We start from the raw sequence: 22722 nt of genomic DNA, 5'->3' as shown, positions 1-22722 counted from the left end.
TCTCATGTGATACATGACAGGTTAATAACTACTACTAAGATAATAAAGCAGATGCTTAATAAGCATAAAACCCAGAAATTACGAATATATATTTACTTTAATCTTTTCAAAGTAGGCAGTGATACAACAAGTTTTAATATTTATCAATTAAATATGACAAATAATATATCTGAAATTTAAACAACCAGATAAGGAGCATACAGATGGGAATGCCATCTCTCAAAACAGGAAGAAAGAACCAAGGAAAAAATGAAGCATAAAGAACAACAACAAGAGGTTTAATATTAATATGAGAGGTTGCCTGACGTTTTTAGCTTGGTGTCTGCAACAAATTAAATGAAGCATGTTTGAATTAATCTGAGAACCAAGGTTTTGTGCATGTTTAATTTTTTTTTATTCAAATTGAATTTAAAAGAGAATATCATACGAAATGATAAAAATGTATATAAATAGAGCATTACAAAGACTTAATATTAATTTGAGAACAAAGGTTTTGTGCATGTTGATTTTTTATTCAAATCGAATTAAAAAGAGAATATCACATAAAATGATAAAAATGCATAAAAATAGAGCATTTTAAAGGAACTCACTTTTTCACCAAATAATCTAGGATTGAAAATATTTTTATAAATTAGTACATCACATGTAAAGAATATTAGTGTTTCTTTTTAGATTTTTGAGAATTTATTTGAAAAATTAAAAATTGCTAAAATTTATAAAAGTTGTCTTATTTAATTTTTTTTAATTAAATACTAGCTTAGACTTTTTGGATCAAACCAATTAAAATAGGTTGCTAGTGAGCTCTAATTTACTTATAAAAATGTTTAGAATTTTTGAACTAGTTTTGTACTTCCAAATAAAATCATGAGTTAAATAAAAATCTTGAACGTGAGTTAAATAAAATCTTTAATGCACAACGATTCTTCTCACGAGCGTGGTGCACTGTATAGGCTGTATTCAGCAGGTGAGGTGACAAATATAGTACTGTGCATCTTATTCGGCACTTTAATACACATCATGTGACGAATATGGTGCATAGTGCCGTATTCGGTGTCTAAGGTGCTGAAATCTCATTTTCGGTAAATAAGGTGCAGAATATATATGCTAAATTTGTAAATATATTATATGTTATCTATTTTTATAATATACAGTACATATGTTATAAAAATATACAATATTATAAATTATTTTAATTCTATAAACGGTACATATGTTATAATATGTTATAATATAAGTACATATGTTATCCATTTTTGGATTTTTGACCCATATTTTGAGAATATTAATATCTCCATGATTAGTATTGGCCACATAATACACGAGTTATTTTCCTTGAAATATACAATATTATAAATTATTATAATTCTATAAACAGACAACCGTATAACATGATTGTCAAAATTATTTTGACGTACTAATTGAAAAAGGACACTTTCTTGTAACCGGGAGAACAAAGTACAATACAAAATGTACGTTGCCGGACCCGTATACGGAATACATCAGGACCGTGAAATATACTGACCGTAGTTTTTCCCCTTGGAGAAAAGAATCTTTCTCACACTGACGTCAGCCCTAGCCGTTCTTCCGAGTTTCTACCCCTCCCGAGTCCTAAGCCCCCACGAACCAGGCCCCCGCAGCCGTCCGATCGTACGCCACGTCTTCGATCCGCGTGCCTGTTCTTGTACTGGACGGCCAGGATCTTCCCGAGCCCATCCGGCCAACCCCAGCGCCTCCCCCGCGCCCCGTTCTTCCCCGCCCGCTTACAAATTCGCCCAAAATTTCCCCCGATTTTTCCACCACCACAACACCAACCCAAACAAATACGATTTCGCCGAAGAATTCGTGCGCGTAGAAATGAAGCCGGCGGTAGCGGTGGAGGCGGACGAGCGGGAGGCTGAGATGGCCCGCAAGAAGGCCGCGGCGGCGGCGGCGGCCAAGAAGGCGGCGGAGGTTGGCGAGAAGGAAGAGGTGGTGGACGGGGAGGATGAGGACGTTGAGGAGGAAGAGGAAGCGGTCGATGGGGAGGACGGTGACGATGATGAGGGGGAGGGTGAGGAGGATGACGACGAGGTCGAGGGAGAGGAGAAAGAGGCGGCGGGGGTGGTGGAGATCTCCGACGAGGATGACGACGACGAGGAGGACGGCGAGGAGGCGGAGGGTGGTGACGACGATGACGATGACGATGACGATGACAACGACGACGACGAGGTTGAGAGCGAGGAGGAGCAGGAGGTATAATTCTCTACTTCATTTCGTAAAATTGTCGTCCTTAGTTCTTGTTAATATGTTTAGCTTCTTTCTGTGTTGGTAGATCTGTGCTCCGGTGCTTCTGTATGCAAACGTTTTTGTTGTTAATTCTGTGTTTGAGTTATTCCGTGAAAGCATTTTTCAGATCCATCCTGCTCTGTTCTTGAAAAAAAAAATGATTTTTGCAGCGATTTCTTCTCAAATAAGATGCATCTGCTCGGCTCTTGCGTTCTTACAAGTTTTTAGTGTGTTTTTGGGGCCTTGTCGTAAGGGCTCCTGAAGGCTAAAAAATCTCGCTCTATTTATCATATCGCAAAAATTAGCAAGCCTTCAGATCTGTAGGAAGAATCAGATCGTTGAAAGGAGCAGTATGGTTTAGGCGACTAGATCTGTAAAAGTTTTTTCCCCAATCTTCCATGTGTTTTTCTCTGCTTTTGTGTTCGTTTAGATCTGGGGATTGTACCCTGCCACACTGTTTGCCTGTGTAGGAGTGGGTGCCATGAAAAGATGCTGGATTTTACTTGGCTTATCAACTTGTCTTGCCTTTGTGCGGTCTGAGGTGTAGCTCATCTATTTTCTTCCTTTCCTAGAATACTCCATGGGCATAACAGTATATCCTACCTCCCTTGGAAATTATTTTACCTTTTTTTAAAAGATGTTTCTATTTCATTTGGATTGCTGGTCATCGTCAGCTACAGTACTAGGATTTGAGGATCTATCTGCCCTGTTCATGGCCTGCACGCAATTTTATTTAGAGATCCGGCTCTATTGAACATGGGGATGCTTCTATGTAATTTCTTCAGGCTTTCAGCTTGCTGTTTGGAAATCATCGACTTTCTATCATGGGCTGCCCTGCCCAACATAGATCTGTCTCGCAGGAAATCTAACTGTTTTGCACTGTTATATCCCCAAGGAGCCCTTTGATATGTAAAGAATCTTCATAACTCTAAAAAGCTGGAAATTATCTATTAGGATTTTCTTTGTGCTTTTATCCATGTCTTTTTGAGATGACGATTCTTATCAGAGGCTGTTTATGAGGTTGAGGTGAGCCAAGAGCTCTACCAGTGCTGCCAAAAAAAAAAAAAAAAGAACAAAGAAAGAAAGATTTGCCGTTCTGATCAAAAGCACTTGTCGAATACTTATACCATCGGCTGTTCATGGATGGATCTGCAACTATTTTCGCACAACTATCCAACTCTCTGATATGTCTTTAAAGAGTTCTTTTTTTTGGTAAATCTACAACATTGGAAATTAGCTGCAGAATTTTCTTTTTGCTTGTGCTGTGCTTTTGGAGATGATGATTCCTATCAGATGCTGTTTCTAAGGATGAGCCAAGAGCTCTCCCAGTGCTGCAAAAGAACTGATTTACCGTTCTGATGGAAGCACTTCTAATACAATTTCTTTTTTTTTTCTTTTGAAAAAAACAAAGCTCTGTTCCAGGTGGCCTAATTCCTGGTCAAATTGAAAAAGTTGTTGCTATCCGTTCCATGGTCTTGCGGGGAAATGATGAGAACTTATTCCAAATGTTGTTTGAGGGTAGATATTATCTGCCTCTGATTATACCTTGCACGTCAGTCTGATCCCATACTCTAGAGATCTGATACTAACAATAAGAAACTTTTTTTGCCTAGTGTTCTTTTTCTTATTTTTGTTAAAACATGCAGAAGTGCTTTTATTGACCCTTTGGGAAATGAAGATTTGTTCAGAGCCTGTTTCTGAGGAAGATTTCTATTCCTCGCTGCTGAAAGTATTGCAGGCCAGACTGATTCTGTAAATACAGAACACATCCTTAGCTTGCCATCGACACTTAAACTACATCCTACATGTTCCTCCAGCCAAATGGCATGTGTATTATCTTGTGTTCTTAAAGTTTTCGTGGTTTTGGTCTTTCCTTGAGAAATTGCATGTGTCCATGTTTGTATGGGTGGACTTCATTTTGCTCTGTTTGGGAAGTGATGAAAAATTCATCTCAGATGTCCTTTATGGATTTATGTAAATGATGAAAAATTGCACGTCAGTCTGATCCCAGCGACTTATTTCACCTCAAGGGTTATGATTGGACTGTTTTTTTAGAAAGATGAAGCTGCCTGCTTGTTTTGGAGAGATCTGTGATTTTATGCCACTTACACTACTCGTTGAAATTTTGCAGGAGCTGGGAACTGAGTATCTGGTGCAGCCCCTTGGTCGAGCTGAAGACGAAGAGCATTCCAGCGACTTTGAGCCGGATGAAAATGGTGATGGAGCTGAGGATGAAGAGATTGATGAAGATGAAGATGAAGATGCCGAAGGTGGTAAGGATTCCGTGAAGGCACAGGCCTCAGTGAAGAGGAAGAGGCCAGGCGTTGATGACGACAACGATGACGACAATGGCAGTGATGACGACGATGACAGACCCTCAAAGCGATAGTTGTGCCGGCAGACTCTTGTGGATCTTGTGATCTTCTGCAGGGTGCTAAGAAGGGAAATAATCATCTGGCAGAAGGTTGTTAGCAAATGTTTGTAGCTTTAGGACATCTGTGGTTAGGTGTAGCAACTGAAATGAAACTTTGAAACATGGGGCTTGTTTTATGTTTGTGTAGCTTCTAATTCAGATCTGTGGAAACAATTTGGATGCTTTGTTCTCAATCTTGTTATGATAAGGCTTTTCTTGGACTGGAAGTCTAACCTTGCTCTGAGCAGCTGAAGTTGTCGGCTCACTATTTGCACTGGCTAGTGCTTTCTGTTATTCAGAGGTCCAGTTAGTACAGGTGGCCTCCTTTTTTTCAGCGTCTAGAAATGAGAATCTGTAGTCTCCATTGGAGAATGGTATCACTTTCCTCGTCAGCACCAGCGACCGCACTCTGATTGTCTAATTTCTACCCTCAACTCAGTTTCTGCGTGCTTCTGCCCTCAACTTCCAAACCGTCTAAACTTGGCACTATCAAAACCAGCTCAACTTATATCTTGAGCCCGTTCAAAGTGGTTTTTTGTGTGGATATAATAAAAAAAGTCTGTTCCAGGCTCGGCTCGGGCTCGGTTGTGGCTCGAGTCGGCTCGACTTGGCTCGCGAGCCTAGTTTGCTGAAGCCTGCCTAAGGTCATGCCGTCATGCAGCAGTGCCAACTAATTGAATATACCATAAGGCCACAAAAGCATAGGACTGATAGGAGCCATAAGGGTAATATACTGCAATACAGTAGGCACATTTGACATATCATATTTCAAAATATATGTAATATTTGTGCATCATTTGATTAAACCACACATGACAAAACATGCAAAAGAATTAACTTCCAAGTTCCAACATCTACACATGACAAAATATGCAAAAGTATGAATGTATGATGGCTGTCTAATATCTATCCAGAGGACTGAGTTACATGAAAATGAAATAGCTTGTAAGCTTAACAAGCAACCACACACAGTCACATAGACACACTAACCAATTTCAAGTTCAAGTTCCACACTTAACACTCAACATCCATACTCTAGAACAGAAGAGTAGACAACCCAGAACACATCCAAAATCAAAAGCAGCAAAAGCAGTACTAAACCAGCTCTAATATACCAATTCTAGTTGCACTCTACCACACTTGTAGGAAATGGAATGCTCTCCACATCATCCTCATCATCTTCTTCCTGGGGAGTCAAATTCATAATGATCAAGTTAGCCATGAAACCATGATGTCAACAAAGGAAAATTTTGAAAGACATATATAACAAAAATGAACAATTGAACGTACCACAAGCATAGGAGCTCTGAAATCATTATGGGAACCTCTAATCCAACTAGAAGCACACACCAATGCCTCCACCATACATGATTGTAGAGAACTCCGATAATCATCTAGAACTCTACCCCCTGTGCTAAAAGTGGATTCCGAAGACACAGAGGTGACTGGTATAGTCAAGAAGTTCTTCGCCATCTTTGACACTACCGGGAATCTATGTGCATTCAACCTCCACCACTGAAGCAAATTAAAATCTTTGTTTTGTAAGCTCTCATTCTTCTCATCTAGATAGATGAGAAGCTCGCTCTTAGATGGCTCCATAGAAGATGATTGCAAGAAGGACTGAAACTCATTTGAGCTCAATGGTATAGAGGTATTTGTATCCATAGTTGAACTTGAGGATGAACCACATTTATAAACAGCCGCCTTCTTATGCCGTTGAGCCACCTCATACTTGTCATATAGCTTTTCTAACTCTTTGCGAACATCTTCTATCTCAATTTCAGCTTTTGAGGATTCATAAATCCTCCTAAAGCACCACTCAACATATTTCATTTCGTACCTTGGGTCTAAAATAGTAGCAATGATCATAACATTATTCTTTTCTTCCCAATACTTGTTGAACTTATCCATCATTGCAATGCCCATACCCTTCAAATGTTCATTACTAGAAGCACTTGCATCCCTCAATGCAATCTTAACATTAACAATGTGAGAATAAAATATATTTGAAGTAGGATATGTTGAAGTTGAAAATATTGTAGTTAGTTCTGCCAAAGATCCAAGTATTAGCTGAATTGTTTCAAACAAATCCCATTCTTCATAACTAGGCTCCCATCTATAATTTGCATCGGAATCAGCATAAGACACTAATGCTTCCTTATAGGCAATGGCTGTTTTTAACATATTGTATGTCGAATTCCACCTTGTCGACACATCAAGTTTGAGTCCCTCTCCAATTTTCAATGCAAGAGATCTACAAATTTCTACAAACTTGTGCATGCGAGATGACGACTTCTTTATGTACTTCACAGATGCTCTTACATTGCTTATCAAAGGTGATATGACCGCTATACCATCATTCACGATCAAATTAACAATGTGAGCACAACAACGGACATGAAAATATCTTGCAATGAAAGAAGTTGATTGTCTAGCAGCAAATTTAGCTTTTAAACCCCGAACAGCAGCATCATTGTTGGAAGCATTATCTAGAGTGATTGAGATGATCTTATCCTCTATCTTCCATGCAGCAACACATTCAAACACAGCTTGTGCTATCACAGATCCAGTGTGTGGGGGGTCTAACTCGATGAAATTCAGCACACGGCATTGCATATTCCAATTTTTATCAATATAGTGAGCAACTAAACACATATAGGAAAGTGTCTGGTTGAATATCCACAAATCTGTAGTTAAACTTATGCTATCCACACCTTTAAGGCTCTTCAAAAGGATTTCTCTCTCAGACTCAAAAACCTTAATGCATTCATTTCTTATGGTCTTTCTACCAATAAACTCATAAGAAGGATTTAAGTACTTCATCAAGATGTTAAACCATGTGTGCTCTACCATCCTAAATGGATACTCATGAACTATTATCATCTTAGCAATTAATTTTTGAATTTTCTCATGGTTATACTCACTAGGAGAGACTACAACAGGAAGACCAACATCACTTGCCTTGGATGGAGCATAATTGAGGAGAGCTTGGTTTTGTTTCTTCGCCAACTTGTTCAAGTATGCAGCACACTTCTTCATGTGTCTTCCAAGATGAGAAGTACTTGATCCTTGAGTATAAGAATATAATTTATGGCAGAACAAACACTTTGCCTTTAGAACAAACTTATCTTTCTCTGTCTTGGATGGCAATTTGATCTTCTCAAAGTTGTTCCAAACTTCTGAAGTTGATAGGGACCGCTTGCCAACCTTCACCCCTTTTTGTTTCTTACATCTTGGAGAGATCAATCCATCATCAGAAATATCAATCGAGTCTCTCTCGATTGGCATTGACATATCAGACATGTCATCGTTCTTGGCAAAAGAATTTTCTTCTTGGTCTTCCTCGTCCGGGTTGGATAGCTACAAATGCAAATACAAAACAAACATCATCATTCATCATTGCAGAAACAAAATGATTGATGCAGAAATAAAAACACAGGTTCAGGAGTTCAAGGTTTGGTGCTCTCATCACCACAAGTCCACAAGACAGTAAGCTATAGCATATCTGCATATGTAAATAGACAAAAACAACCTGCAAACTCATCGATCCCTATAAATACCATGCAACATCATCATCTCTTGCTCCTGGAAGCATTCCCTCTCGCTCCAACTCCAACAAATTAGACTACTTTGTGCTGTCAGAAGTGACATTTGCTCAAAACATTAGATACAAATAACAGGGAAAATATAACTTGACAAACTTCCATAGAGTATTTGCAAATTTCCTTGCAAAAGGCACGCAACCGACGGGGCAATTAAGCAGGAGTGCAGGACCAGGAATCAAAAGCACCAAACTACATTTTACTATGCTTTTTTGCACTCATGTAATCACGAATTGCTTTCCCACAGACAAACCCAAAGAACTGACTGAATCTTTCCCATTCCTACATGCGTTCTTGCTCACTGCTCAGTTGCTCGTGCTATCATGCTATACACACAAAAATTGTACGAAGACCGAATGGTCCATTTGTGCGAAACTGTTAATCGACAGGCAATTCCATGATTCCATCACAGCGGTGAAGAGTCCAGTGATGTACCTGATCTGTAGCGGCTGCCAGTGAAGACTCCATCACAGCGACCTCGGCACCGGCGGAGGAAGCGCGCCCCTTCCCTGCTTGTGTGGCGGTGGTGACGTGTGAGATGACGCTTCATTGCCGCTCGGGTTCCATTATTGCGGCGGCACGCCGGTGCGATCGGAGAGGCTGCGGGCGGCCAGCACGGCTAGAGTCCCGACTCCCGAAGGGCAGCGCAGCGCTACAGCCGCAGCGGGTTGGCAACTCGGGGGCGGCGAGCCGGCGACGGGGCGGGCGGTGGCGATGGTGCGCTGTGTGACAGGGCGGGCGGTGGCGACGGGGCGGCCGTGCGGCAGTGCGGCAGTGCGGCCGTGCGGGGTGTCATTGCGTCAGGCCACAGGCTGTGTGTGCCACCCTAACCCTAAAGGCCTAAACAGCCGTGCGCGTGTGCCAGGAAGTGGGCTCTGGCCTGTGGGCTGCGCGCAGTCGCAGGTTGTTGCTGCTCATGAGTCATGCCGCTCCGGTTCCATTATTGCTGCCTCACGGGCTGGGCCGCGAGTGGGCCGCCGAGCCGCTCGTGAGCCACTTCCGGCTTGGCTCGAATTGCAGCCGAGCTAGAGATGTGGCTCGGCTCGGCACAGCCGAGCCGAGCTTTTCCGAGTCCGAGCAGGCTCACGAACTTCGAGCTAAATTTTCAGCCCTAACCACAAGTCACAAACTGTCTAAACCTAGCACTCAATCTATCAAAACCAGTTTAATTTACACTATAAGTCCGTTCAAAACGGTTTTCGCGTGACATGCTAACTGCTCATCGGCATTTTTCTTTTTTCTTTTTAAAGCCAATCTCTCTTACCTGGAGCTTTCTTTACAAGCTATTTAACAAGGTGTGCGACGCTATGGTTCGAACCCCGACGGGCTCAGCCACTCCTTGTGGCTTTGCCAATCGGGTTCCATACTCGTTCGCGCATTAAAACCGTATTAACACGCTAACCCACCCAAAGTGTAAGCCACTAACATAGATTAAGCCAGTTATATATATACTAAGAATGTACCGAGAGGGTTCTAAGTCTTCACCGGCGGCGAGATGGAGAGGCGGGGAAGGAGCCACATCCGACCGAGAAGCACGAACACAAGAAGGGGAAGGTGGTTCCATTTGTTGCTGCACTTGATTTTGCAGATGTTCACGTCAATATGACTCCTAGATTGTCTCAACTGGCGTGACTCTTTTTTCTGAACCAACGAAAATGACATTTGAAGACCTCTCTCTCTCTCGCGCGCGCGGCGGTGATGCACTTGTTTTGTGCATTAATTGGGTCTGCACATTTTATACCACCCTTCACCACGCAACCATAAGAACCACATCAATGGCCGCCCACAAGATTGACAAATCAAATCTGAAAATGGTGAAATAAGATTATTTTTACCTCAGTTCATGCACCAATATCATGAGCCAATGTGTTCACATAAAAGCACCCAAGCTGAAAAGGGCGACCAAAATTCCTTTTCAGTGCCTTTTCTGAAGCATATACAATGGGATATTGGACTATGTTTCGCAGGGATAGCCTTTTTATTGTTCTGATAAAACACCAGTTCGTCTCGGAAATTTACTCTGTTCTAGAGAATCATCCTCGAGGCTCGAGAGGCTGCAGCAAGATGAGCATCGAGCATGCGACACGCGTAGTAGGCTCACAAGTCACAAAGCGAACATCTGACCAGTCAACGCATTTCGAACACTGACTTCCCATTTATCCCACATGCATATTTGGAAAGCACCTTAAGTGACAAACAAATGAGTGAAGTGCGCCTTGCTATAAATGGCTCGAACCATGCAGCAACATCTCTGCCTCCCATCCTCCTGAGCTTAGTGGTAGTGTGGTACACTGCACAGTGCACACACACAAAGCTCTGTACTCTCTCGCTCCACCACTAAGATCCCATGGCCTCTTCTGCAGCGACGAAGCTCCGGTACCGACGCTGGCATCCGCTCCTCGCCATCTTGGTTGCTTTCTCATTGCTGCCGACGATGATCGCAGCGCGAGACGACCAGGACGGCGACCGGGTGGGGTTCCTCCCCGGGAAGCCGGGGAGGCCTCCGGTGTCGCAATTCTCGGGGTACGTCACGGTGAACGAGCACAACGGGAGGGCGCTCTTCTACTGGTTCTTTGAGGCTCAGGCATCGCCGGCTCAGAAGCCTCTCCTGCTGTGGCTCAATGGAGGTCGTCACTTACTTCATCCAAAATACCTTTTCATGACTCATTTCTTTAATTTGCTTCATGACTTGCCATGCACAATGAGTTAGCAAACAAGCAGTTCTTGGCTCTTTCTTGTCCTTTTGCCCTCGCTGGTGCTGCGATTCGCTGTACATGATGGCCATATGCTCTATGAACCATGATCAATAATCAACTTGTTATAAGATTTATTTCTTGTTGAGTTATGATCATTCTATTCTACTACAGAAAATCATTGGTTTGCTTTTAGAAGTCATGTCTTCTTTCTGTATTTATTTTCCAATTTAATATTTGCCTGCTTTATTTGCACTGTCATTTAACTGAATATTTTTTCCGTCGTCCAGGCCCTGGTTGCTCATCTGTGGGTTATGGAGCAGCTTCTGAGCTGGGGCCTCTCTTGGTCAATGACAATGGGACCGGTTTGGAGTTCAACGAATTTTCATGGAATAGAGGTCTGCTGTTCTCGATCTTATTCTACTACTACTTGAATGGTGTGTTACATCCAGATGACGCATCAGCAACGCTGTTACTAATGAAATTAAACCCACATGATTGCCTCTTCATGTTTCATATAAACTTCATCGACATTTCTTTTTAAGAAAAAAACTTCATCGATTTATAATGTCTCTTTCTCCATATGAGCATGTGACTCAGTTTGTTATGCGCCCAATCGAAAAATCTAGCATTTATATATAAAATTTCATTGACATCTCTTGAATGTTCTCATAAAGAAGTCATCCAAGGCCAGATTCCTTTTTTTTTTTGTAAAAAAAGATATTGCATTCTTGTCCTCTGATTCATTTTTTGTGTTTGGTGCATTAATGTGTTTATGTTTTTTTTTTTCAGAAAGTCAAGGTGATTTTCAGTATAGTTTCAGAAATTCCCAGTTACTCATTTTTTTCCCTTGGTCTAAATTTCTTCAGAGGCCAATTTGCTGTTCTTGGAGTCTCCTGTTGGAGTTGGCTTCTCATACACAAATACCACCTCTGACCTAGACAACATTGATGATCGCTTTGTCGGTATTGACCTTCATCTCATGATTTTTTCTGAACAGAAAGTCAAGTTTGATATACTCTGTTTCTTAACCGAAAATTTGAAATGATGCAGCCGAGGACACCTACACCTTCTTAGTAAATTGGTTCAACAGGTTTCCCCAGTACAAGAACAATGACTTCTACATCTCAGGGGAGAGCTATGCAGGTAAGGGGGGCAGACAGCTCCCTTTCTCCCAACACATAAATTGCAAGATTGAATAAGCCCACAACGAAAAGATACCGCCTTTCGCCTTTTTTTAATGATCAGTAGAGTAATCATGCGAAACATGAATAAATCATATCTTTCCACTGTCCAATATTCTCTAGTCAAAAGGCCTAAATACATGCGGTTCCTATTCTCTACAGTCTTCGGTCCACGCCGATGCAAGAATCCCATCACCACCTTTGGTTAGGTCCCGAACCAAGTTGATGGGGCTTGTTCCGTTAAAAAATACGTCGGAATAGTGGAATTGGAATACTTATTTTTGTTTGTTGTTGCAAAAGGAAAAAAACAAAACAATCATATTGAGGGTCAAAGAGTAGAAAAGTGTCTGATCCAACAAAATGTAGGGTGAAAAGTATGGTGGTTATCCTACTGATCACACACAAACGCATGAGAGTCTATGCGGCAAACCACAACAACCAATCCGTGAAACACATGTAACAAACTCTTTAGGATTATGGCACTTACCAACTTTGATGTAACAGGCCATTATGTTCCTCAGCTTGCTGAAGTGGTGTATGAGCGCAACAAGCACCTTGAGGCAAATCAAAATACCAATTTGAAAGGATTTATTGTAAGCACTTAAAAACCATCTCCTTTTCATTTTTGGCAATTTAGAAAGGGGAAATACTAAATACATGACAATTATTTTCATTTAAAGTCATAATAATTAAGTCTTCTTCAATGACTGTTGTATTGGGAATTTGGAAATTGAGAAGTCTATTTGGACAAATAAAATTTAGGACTTCTCACATATTGTAGTTTCTTGTACATGTCATACATAAATAGTTTATTTCTGATAATTGCTGAATTTCTTTCTATTGGAAAAAAATGAATACATCTAGTTTCAAAAACTGCAAATGAGTATTCCCGCAAAAAAGCTGGAAATGAGTAATCAGTGGTGCATTTTTTTATTTTGTCTTTCACATGGTTCTTCTTTTCCTTGTAGTTACTTGTTTAGTTGTTCTACCATTTTTCTGTGACTGAGTTTCGAATAATTTGTATGCACTTCTCTCAATAACTATAGCTAAAGCATATTCTGCACACAGGATGCTCCTCAAAAATACTTCGAGCAACTAATATGCACCTACCTTTAACAGGTTGGCAATGCAGTGACTGATGTTTACTATGATGAAAACGGGCTAGTCGAGTTCGCTTGGAGCCACTCTGTGATCTCAGATCAACTTTATGAGCGTGTAAAAAATGTTTGTGACTTCAGGATCCATACCCGTACCGAGGAATGTGCACATGCAATGAACCTTGTATACACGCAGTACGATAAGATCGACATCTTTAACGTGTACGCACCTAAGTGCAATACTGATGAATCAGCACTTTCGTCCACCTCTGACAGCACTGTAGAAATGAATGCCAAGGTAATTGCACTGTTCAATGACTTCTATTGGTACTATAGGAATACGACAATGGGGTGAAATGAAGGTAGCTACTGAAGATAGCTGAATGTAATTTTTTCAGAAGAAGTTCAAAAGATTGAGGATGTACACGGGATATGATCCTTGCTACTCAACCCACATCGAAGATTACTTGAACAGGATGGATGTACAGAAATCACTTCATGCGAATATCAGTGGATGGATCAAGGATAGAAAATGGAGTATCTGCAGGTGGCATATTTGCATGAGCTTCTTTTTAATGCATCCCTAATACTAATTGGTACCAGGCATGACAGCATATCTTCGTACACTTTGTTGCAGTTACTCAATTTTCGACAACTACCACGACAACATCTTTTCTGTTCGTCCTATTTACTCTAAGCTTGTCAAGGCTGGACTAAGAATTTGGATCTACAGGTTTGGCTCCAGCAATTTACTTGTTTCCTTTCGAAATTAGAGCAAGAGAACAACTGTTATATATCAGAAATCAGAAAGAGGAGTAGAGTTATCTAATTGGCATTACTTTTATCTGTCAATCTTACATCATGTTTCAACTAAATATAGTTTCCTGTAACATCTCAGGCTGCCCTTGAATGTCTTCATTTTGCTTACTGAATTTCCTAACTGTCGGACTTGCATTCAGGACCGGTTCTTATGTTCATTTGAGCCTTGATACTGGTTCAACTCTTTCCATCGTTTACTGGGTCCTTGTTATTTAAGGTTTTTGTTTTTTTTTCTTCTATTTTTACAGTGGAGACGTAGATGGTAGGGTTCCGGTTATTGGATCCCGGTATTGGGTAGAAGCACTTGGCCTTCCTGTCAAGTCACAGTGGCAACCATGGTACTTGAAAGATCAGGTTAGCCACCTAATTACAAGCCCTAAGTTCCCATATCTATTTACTGTGGCAATATCTTGCAATAGCCATTTAATATTATAACAATGTTAAATAAATGCAATATAGGTTGCTGGAAGGTTTGTCGAGTACGAAGGACTGACAATGGCCACTGTCAGAGGAGCTGGCCATGATGTGCCTCAAGATAAGCCAGAAGAGGCGCTTGTGATAATCACTTCCTTCCTTTCAGACAGACAACTGCCAACAAAAAACAACTGATGGATAGTACCAGAATGAAATTTACTGAATGAGAAAGAGTGAAGAAATAATCAATATTGAGATCGACATAACAAATCATACAGTGTAGGCTCTATATGTACCAATTGTACGCACCAACTTAAATAAACTTTTGCTAATTTGACCATGAGAAATGGTTTATAGTCAATTCAACTAATGATATCGGCCATGTATGATAATTCATAGACGTGGCACATGTTTTCCATTCTTCTGAAGAAGAGAAACAAAGCCTCGATTGTCACAAAGACTCGTACATGCCACCGGTATTTGTTTTTACCATTTAGCACAACTTCATCAGTGTAAGTGCCTGAGATTTGAGATCCCATAGATGTGCAATGTCCTGATCAACAGAAAACTTCCAAGCAGCTTTTCGAAAGACAGTAGGAAATACAAAATGTAACTGCAATGGCAAACTTCAGTGTTCAATAGGATCAGCCTCAAATCAAAACTACTCCTGATAGAGAAAACTTATGTATCTTTCAGTTATGTTATTGTTCCCCACCTCTCACGTAATTGTTTCATCCTTGAGCAACTTTTGACACAAATAAACCTCACCACAACCCCAAACTTTGTCATCTGTGCGTGGTAAGCTGTTTCCCCAGAAGGCATGTGTCGATTAGTGCAAGCCCTTCTTCAGGCTTGTTGAGGGGCACCAAATGGCCAGCCCCTTGGATTGTCACCATAGTCATGCCATGGTACTCCACAAATCTTACTGCAACCTACAATACCGAACAGATATACATTCAGAGACTAAATTAACGAACAGTATCGTCGTAACCGGAGAAATTTTTCAGAAGTTCCGACCTGTTTGTTCAGGTACCAAGGTTGCCACTGTGTCTTTTGATAGGCAGGCCAAGGGCTTCCACACAACACCGTGACCCGATCACTGGGACCCTACCGTCTGCATCTCCACTGCATTGACAGAGTTATCTTTGGAGCCCTAACACTAAAATGGCATTTACTCTATAGGTTTAAGTTGCCAAAGATAAGAATCTTTATTATGTTGCAGAAAGGTTACAGCAAGTATTTTCAGAGGAAAATATCTGTACATGGATAAGCAACAATGTCTACTTTGCTTAGATAGGAGAACTGTAAAATGATTAAGAGGAAGCATACCTGTCACTACCGGAGACGGCTTCTTTGCCGAGTGTCCCAGACTTTGCCGCGTGCTTTTTATCGGGCACTCGGCAAAGAGCCTCTTTGCCGAGTGCCAGCGAGAAAGAACTCGGCAAACATCTGGCACTCGGCAAAGAGGCTCTTTGCCGAGTGCCACAGAGAAAGAACTCGGCAAAGAGGCAATTTGCCGAGTGCCAGAGATAAAGAACTCGGCAAACATATGGCACTCGGTAAAGAGGCTCCTTTCCCGAGTGTCATTTTTTGACACTCGGCAAACCCTAATTTTTTTTTTCACTTTTGACCTCCAAACTTTTTCTGCAGTCCTCATACAATACCTGGTACTCCATGTTCCAATGTGGCACATTTCTCGGACTTTTTCTATATTTCTTTAATTTATTTCAATTAATTAAATTTTCTTGGATAATTCAAATTATAACTGCTAGTCATTCGAATAATGAAAAAAAATGAATGGAAAAATGATATTCATGTTATTTAGTATAATGTGAGGCCGTATCCAGGAACAGACCACAAATTTCGAACATCTTGTTCACGAAACATGACCACGAACTTGCGGTCGAGTTATTTTTAAATTGTATAAAAAGCAAACGAAGTCCGAAAATCATGAAACTTGTCAAGATGTCATGATATCATATGTGGAGGCTGTGATAAAAATTTGAGAAGGTTTTGCACAAGTTGTCACGTACGATGCTTGCAACCCGCGCCCGCCCGCGCCCTGGTGCGCCGTGCGCACCGTGGAGGTGCTCCGCCCGGGCCGCCCGCGCCCGCGGCGCCCGCGCCCGCGGCGCCCGCGCCCGCGCCCGCCCGCGCCCGCGGCGCCCGCGCCCGCGCCCGCCCGCGCCCTGGTGCGCCGTGCGCACCGTGCAGGTGCTCCGCCCGGGCCTCCCCTGCGCCGTCTAGGGCCTTGCCGCTCGGGCCCTAGACCGGTTCGGCGTTCGCCTCCTCCGTCCGCCGCAGGTACGGCGATAGAGTCCTGCTGTCCTAATGCATAATTTAAACCTTTGGTGCTGTATAAAAAAAAGACCTTGGTAGTCGGTAGTTTTGGTTGGAGACTGCTCATGGAAGAAGTGTGATTACCTTCCTAGTTTGCAATACATCGTGGATAAAGCTAGAACCATAGTTAGAGGGAAAAAGAATGATGACATTGTTATATATATGTGGTTGGATATAATCTTGTGCATGTCGGCCATCGTGCCGTTCATATATATGTGCATGTCGGCCATCGTGCCGTTGGATTTCTTGCAGGTTTTGGAAACCTCACCGTGCAGGGGAGGTGCTGCCGAAATTTTGTATTGACAGTTTTATGTTTCTTTTTTTGCAGAGAAGAGCCAGTCAGAGCGGCGCCGGAGTACCTCGGCGACCCCGATCGCCTTCCTTGCCGCTGCGGGTCTGCCTGCACCGCGTCGCCTCGCCACTGCACCGACCCGCCACGGCCCCGCTAGCCTGACTCCACCGCCACCCTAGGTATAACCCCTCTTTCCGTATCATGGTCGTAGATCACGTAACCCAGTTAGGCGTCTCCCGTTCGAAAGAGATACGGTTGGAAATATGCAGATATTTCCATATCTAAAACCGTATCTGTTTCAAATTGTCCACGTTTTTTGGACAGCCCGCGGATGCGTAGGTGGGGTTAGTTTCCATGGTCTGCTCCGATCCGAGACAGAGTTTCGGCATCATCTCCCTGTTGTTCTCCGGATACACACTCTCCCTAGCAGGACGTGTATTTGGAGAACAGCGGGGAGGTGCTGCCGAAATTCTGTCTCGAATAGGAGTAGAGCATGGAAACTAACCTCATCTACGGATCCTCGCGTGGGATTAGGACCTATCCTCACCTATTAGATAGTAGGAACGTCGTGTAGATGCAATTGATGTTTATATTACTCGCCGCTATATATGTTAGAGGATGGAGGACCGTGAGTGGATGTACACGGGCCGCGCAAGTTAGGGTCAGGTCACCAATGAATGGATCGACAAGACCGATGCTTTCTTGGAACGGGCATTTGGCGTGGCTGCTAAAGGAGCGAGTAAAATTTGCTGTCCCTGCAGCAAATGTGCAAACAGGAAAAGACAAACGAAGAAGGTCATGGGGGAACATCTTTGGAAGAATGGATTTACGGCGGACTATACCCGGTGGGTCTACCATGGTGAAGCCGATCGTATGAGAGAGGAGGTGGTGAGACCACGCGTCGAGGATTATGATGCTGATGCCGGGGTAGCAAACATGTTAAATGACTATCACGAGGCACAGTTCGCTGAAGGATGTACGGAGGAGGAGCCAGAGGCAACCGCAAAGGCGTTCTACGACATGTTTGCCGCGGCACAGAAACCCCTTCACGGCCAGACAAAGGTTTCTCAACTGGATGCCATTGGACGCATAATGGCTTTAAAGTCCCAGAAACTCCTTCGTGCACTTAAGATGCCGTATGAGCAAATACATGCTTGCCCGAAGGGGTGCGTCCTATTTAGGAAAGAATACGTGGAAGCAAAGTACTGTCCAAAGTGTAAATCATCTAGGTTCCTGGAGGTAGATTCTGGTGATGGCCAGAAGAGGCAGCTTGACATTCCCGTGACAATCCTACGGCACCTTCCGTTCATACCGAGGATCCAACGGCTATACATGACCGAGGAATCCGCGAAACAGATGACATGGCACAAAAATGGCAAACGATACAATCCTGACAGGATGGTACATGCATCCGATGGTGAAGCATGGACCCACTTTGATGGCATTCATCATGAGAAAGCTAAAGAGGCTCGTAATGTACGTGTTGCGCTGGCAACAGATGGGTTCAATCCTTATGGAATGATGGCTGCCCCATACACATGTTGGCCCGTGTTCGTTATCCCCCTCAATCTCGTACGTAGTTTGACATTCCAAGTTACTCATACGTGCGAATAATATAACGATGTATCCTGCTTGAGCTTGCAGGGCCAGAGGGATGCGTCTATGTGTGCCGAGTTGAGACAGGTTGCCGATGGCTTTGCCTATAGGGTCAGGTCATTTTCTGGTTATGACGTGAATGGATATCGCTTTCGCACAACAAGCTACGAGCAGAGTCGGCCCAATCGAAGAACCACAAGTTCTGGAGTTTTTACGCCCGGCGTTGATGAGGTCGAGTATTATGGAAGAATTGAAGAAATATACGAACTCAAGTTTCATGGTTCCAAACCTTTTAATCCCGTCATATTTAAATGCCATTGGTTTGATCCTGAAGTAACGAGACGGACATATTGTAATCTTGGGCTAGTCAAAATTCGACAGGATTCCGTCTTACCAGGAGACGATGTCTATATTGTGGCCCAACAGGCCACGCAAGTTTATTATCTCCCATATGCGTGTCAAACCATAAGGCATCTTAAGGGTTGGGATATTGTGCACAGGGTATCGCCACACGGTAAAGTGCCTGTCCCAAACGATGAAGATTACAACTTAGACCCAAACACATATGACGGAGAGTTCTTTCAAGAAGAGGGACTAGAAGGGAGGTTTGAGATAGACTTAACCGAAGCGATCGGAATGGAAGTAGACAATGAAACGGTTATTGAAGAGGACGTTGGAGATGAGGTGCAAAATGTGAAGGACTTACAAATGCTTGAGCGATTACATTTAGACAATGACAATGGCAACATTGCTCATTCGGATAGTGTTGATTATTTCGACATGATTGATAGTGATGATGAGACTTATGATCCAGCTAATCCCGATCATGAAGATTATTTCTAATACATGTAATACTATGTTATTTTGTAATTACGTTTTGTTTATTTTGCATCTCTTTCTAAGTACTTCTTGTTTATCTGTGCTTATTGGTTTACTCTTTTTAATTGCAGGTGATTGAACAAAGATGGTGGGCGGTGGGATGAGGAAGCTAACGTCCTTGTACCGAAGGACAAGGAGGAGCAGCTGCAGGAGGGAGTCGTCGCCTGCCGCCCCGTTGCGTGAGGAGGAGGAGGAGGAGCAGGTGCCCCAGGAGGACGCCGAGGAGGCGCAGGAGGACGCGCAGGAGGAGGCGCTGGAGGACGCGCTGGAGGAGGCGACAGCAGGGGGTTCCGCTTCCTCTAGTTCGTCCAGCGTCTACTTGCGAGGTCCCGCGAGCCTCCCTCAGCGACCGATACCTCGTGAGAGACGCCCGCTGATTCGACCCGAGGGGGAAAAGTAAGTAACTTTAGATGTTATCACTACTTTATATGATATGTTGAATATCAAAATAGAAATTGGACGATTGTTAATCACTTGGGCAGGAACTGGACGATTGTGGCGAGTGGAGGTGCTCACACACGCCAAGTCAATGGCATCCTCGGTCTTCTGTGCAAGGAGCACTTCCCTGGCCTGGTTGAGTACGCCGGAGTGACGGGGCCGGCCTACTCGTTTGACCACTACGCCGCCGCCCCCGATGCTGCAGATCGGGCCCGCAGGGTATTCAACAACAAGGCGGAGCGGGTGAAGCAAGAGCTGTGGGTAAGTCTTCCTCGCACTACATTGCTCAATACATCGTATTTATTGGACATTCTTGAAATAATGAATGGATACATCGTGTTTGTATGCAGGATTTCTTTAGATGCCAGGACGGACATGAGGCCAGGGCGGATGCGGTGGCTACCAAATGCTGCAAAAAACTCGTTGTGGACATGCATTACGAGGCGCGCATCCAGGCCGTCGTAACTTACCACGGGACCGTCGTTGGAACGAAGGTCACCAAAAGGGACGCAAGAACCATGACGCTGACCCGGGACCAGTACCTGCAGGTAAATACAGAACATTAATACTGATTCCTTTTGAGATTAAGTAGGCTTAATTTCATCTTCTGATATGTCATGTACTTGATGGCCTGTAGATGATTCCTTATTGGTGCGCCGTGCATCCCCAGTGCTGGGAACAGATGGTGGACAAGTGGTGCTCACGCGAGTGGGAGGAGACGCACAACTTGTGCCGGGAGCGGCGTTTGATGATGCCAGGTGTAGCACACCATCAAGGCAGCCGCAACCTCAGCGGATACGCACAAACATGGGTACGCGAATTCATTTATTTATTCTAACGCTCAATTCTGCATGATTTCTAATCATCTTGCTGTTTTTCTCGCAGTCGGCGTCACATGGTGGCCAGCCTTGCTCCATCTTCAAGGCATTTTCTATGGCCCACAAGGGCAAGGCGACGTCCGACGTCGACTACAACCCGGAGGACGGGCCCGAGGCGTACAGCAATGCGACCGTCCACAACTGCCTTAGTGAGTACACATCGATGGCAAGGGAGGTCCATGGGCCAGAGTACGATCCGAGCACCGAGGACCTTGATGGAGAAGTCGTCGTGAGGGTGGGAGGAGGCAAGAAGCATGGGCGATACTGGATTGGCGACGGCGCAATCGACTCGGCCGCTACTCCCAGTCTCTCCCAGATTCGAGCAAGCAGCACGAGCACGAGCCCGGCCATACGACCTCGGAAGGACACTTCACACCACCGGGTGGAGGCACTCGAGGTTATTCCTGGTTTATTCGTCGTTCATTGGTTTTTTCATACCTTTCCTTTGCATTATTGTAACATTAGGGTGAATATATTGTAGGCCCAGCTGGAACAAGAGAGGAGGATACGGGAGCAAATGCAGGCGACGATGGAGGCCGAGCAGCGGAGGATGGTGGAGATTCTTCAGTACATGCAAAGTATTGGCGCCGCTACGGGTGTGGCTCCGCCACCTTCGCTATTCGCTCCACCTCCACCTCCACCTCCTCACTATTCTACTCCTGTGAGTATAAATGTTTTAGTTTGTATGTTCATGCTTACGGTCAAACCTAGTGGAGTATGAAAGTTTTATTCATGTATGGTATATATTTATCTTGTCTCACACATGCAATCTCTTCTCCTTTGTGCAGAATCAATCGGCGGCATCGAACGATCCTCATGCTTCAGCGAATCATTCACCAAATCAGTTTCATTGACCATCTTGGTGATGATACTTGTGGTTGTTAATGGTACTTCTATTTGCAATTATGGTTGTAGATGATGGAGCACTTGGATTACTTGTGAACTTATTTGTGATATATTGTGAGACATGTGATGTTTGTGATATATATGTGGTGTTGGTGATATATATGTGCTGTTGATGATATATATGTGATGTTGGTGATGTTTGTTATATATATATCTGTTTGTTTGGATGGGATGTCAAAAACAAATAAAAAAGGCTGTTGTCAGTCACTTTGCCGAGTGCAATGGCCATGACACTCGGCAAATTGACAACATGCTTTGCCGAGAGCCACGGTCCAGGCACTCGGCAAAGATGGCCTGTTTGCCGAGTGTCCTCCAGGTGGCACTCGGCACAGACGCCACCTTTGCCGAGTGTTTGATTCACTGGCGCTCGGCAAAGCGGAGGCCTTTGCCGAGTGTCAGCTTAGCACTCGGCAAAGCCTTTGCCGAGTGCCCGATAAAGTGCACTCGGCAAAGAGGTCTTTGCCGACAATTTTTTTACCGAGCGCCCTTTGCCGAGTGTAGCACTCGGCAAAGCCTTTGCCGAGTGTATATCGTCCTTTGCCGAGTGCCTGAGGCACTCGGCAAAGAAGCTGTCTCCGGTAGTGTGTAGAGCCAGACTCTCAGTCCTGCTTTGATGAGCTTAGAGTAGATCGGTAAGATGGAAAGTACCAAAAAATTGGATGACCTTAGAATTGAGTCACCGCATGATAATCGAAAATAAAAAGAACTCAAACTGACATTCATGTCTAACTGTGCCTAATTTTCTCATAATAAATTATAAAGTGAAACCTTGGTCATCTTTTCGCAATTACTGCTCTGTTCAATTTTGAATGAAAAATAATATATCTATAGAATACAAGTGTTGTGACTTGTGTTTTGGGGCTGATTGCGTAGGTAGTAGTTGTGGTCTACCAAACTTATCTCCTA

At 43.4% G+C, this 22722-nt stretch overlaps 2 protein-coding genes and 4 non-coding genes across 7 annotated transcripts; all 6 read left to right on the top strand.

Moving 5' to 3' along the window:
- Positions 1-1750: 1750 nt before the first annotated feature.
- LOC133911627 (acidic leucine-rich nuclear phosphoprotein 32-related protein-like) lies at positions 1751-4905 on the top strand. The gene is made up of 2 exons (XM_062353957.1): positions 1751-2232; positions 4397-4905. Exons 1-2 carry the CDS (start codon positions 1855-1857, stop codon positions 4652-4654), a joined length of 636 nt encoding a protein of 211 aa, XP_062209941.1. The 5' UTR covers positions 1751-1854; the 3' UTR covers positions 4655-4905.
- On the top strand, positions 3247-3372 carry LOC133891494 (small nucleolar RNA Z119). The gene has a single exon (XR_009904232.1). It is a non-coding gene; the product is annotated as a small nucleolar RNA Z119 (small nucleolar RNA).
- On the top strand, positions 3534-3631 carry LOC133891486 (small nucleolar RNA Z119). The gene has a single exon (XR_009904230.1). It is a non-coding gene; the product is annotated as a small nucleolar RNA Z119 (small nucleolar RNA).
- LOC133891468 (small nucleolar RNA Z122) lies at positions 3743-3834 on the top strand. The gene has a single exon (XR_009904225.1). It is a non-coding gene; the product is annotated as a small nucleolar RNA Z122 (small nucleolar RNA).
- LOC133891461 (small nucleolar RNA Z122) lies at positions 4192-4277 on the top strand. The gene has a single exon (XR_009904222.1). It is a non-coding gene; the product is annotated as a small nucleolar RNA Z122 (small nucleolar RNA).
- A 5644-nt stretch (positions 4906-10549) lies between the features above and the next one.
- On the top strand, positions 10550-15248 carry LOC133911607 (serine carboxypeptidase-like 26). Of its 2 annotated transcripts, none has more exons than XM_062353937.1 (10): positions 10550-10907; positions 11264-11371; positions 11843-11938; positions 12027-12119; positions 12662-12750; positions 13277-13552; positions 13656-13801; positions 13892-13987; positions 14322-14427; positions 14533-15248. In XM_062353937.1, the coding sequence occupies exons 1-10, from the start codon at positions 10628-10630 to the stop codon at positions 14680-14682; spliced, it is 1440 nt and encodes a 479-aa protein (XP_062209921.1). In that variant the 5' UTR covers positions 10550-10627; the 3' UTR covers positions 14683-15248. The 2 variants fall into 2 exon arrangements, with proteins under 2 accessions (XP_062209921.1, XP_062209915.1); XM_062353931.1 differs by having other exon boundaries at positions 13653-13801.
- The last annotated feature ends 7474 nt before the right edge of the window (positions 15249-22722 follow it).

The sequence above is a fragment of the Phragmites australis genome, chromosome 1, assembly GCF_958298935.1.
Source record: "Phragmites australis chromosome 1, lpPhrAust1.1, whole genome shotgun sequence".
Lineage (NCBI taxonomy): Eukaryota > Viridiplantae > Streptophyta > Magnoliopsida > Poales > Poaceae > Phragmites > Phragmites australis.
This window is presented reverse-complemented; position numbering and strand designations above follow the sequence as displayed.

What these genes read in the sequence shown, in the direction of transcription:
- LOC133911607 (XM_062353931.1), top strand. Translation starts at nt 10,628, where the DNA reads ATGGCCTCTTCTGCAGCGACGAAGCTCCGGTACCGACGCTGGCATCCG. An exon ending in CGAATTTTCATGGAATAGAG is followed by an intron (nt 11,372 to 11,842) that starts GTCTGCTGTTCT and finishes AAATTTCTTCAG; the next exon opens with AGGCCAATTTGCTGTTCTTG. An exon ending in CATGGTACTTGAAAGATCAG is followed by an intron (nt 14,428 to 14,532) that starts GTTAGCCACCTA and finishes AATGCAATATAG; the next exon opens with GTTGCTGGAAGGTTTGTCGA.
- LOC133911627 (XM_062353957.1), top strand. Translation starts at nt 1,855, where the DNA reads ATGAAGCCGGCGGTAGCGGTGGAGGCGGACGAGCGGGAGGCTGAGATG. An exon ending in AGAGCGAGGAGGAGCAGGAG is followed by an intron (nt 2,233 to 4,396) that starts GTATAATTCTCT and finishes GAAATTTTGCAG; the next exon opens with GAGCTGGGAACTGAGTATCT.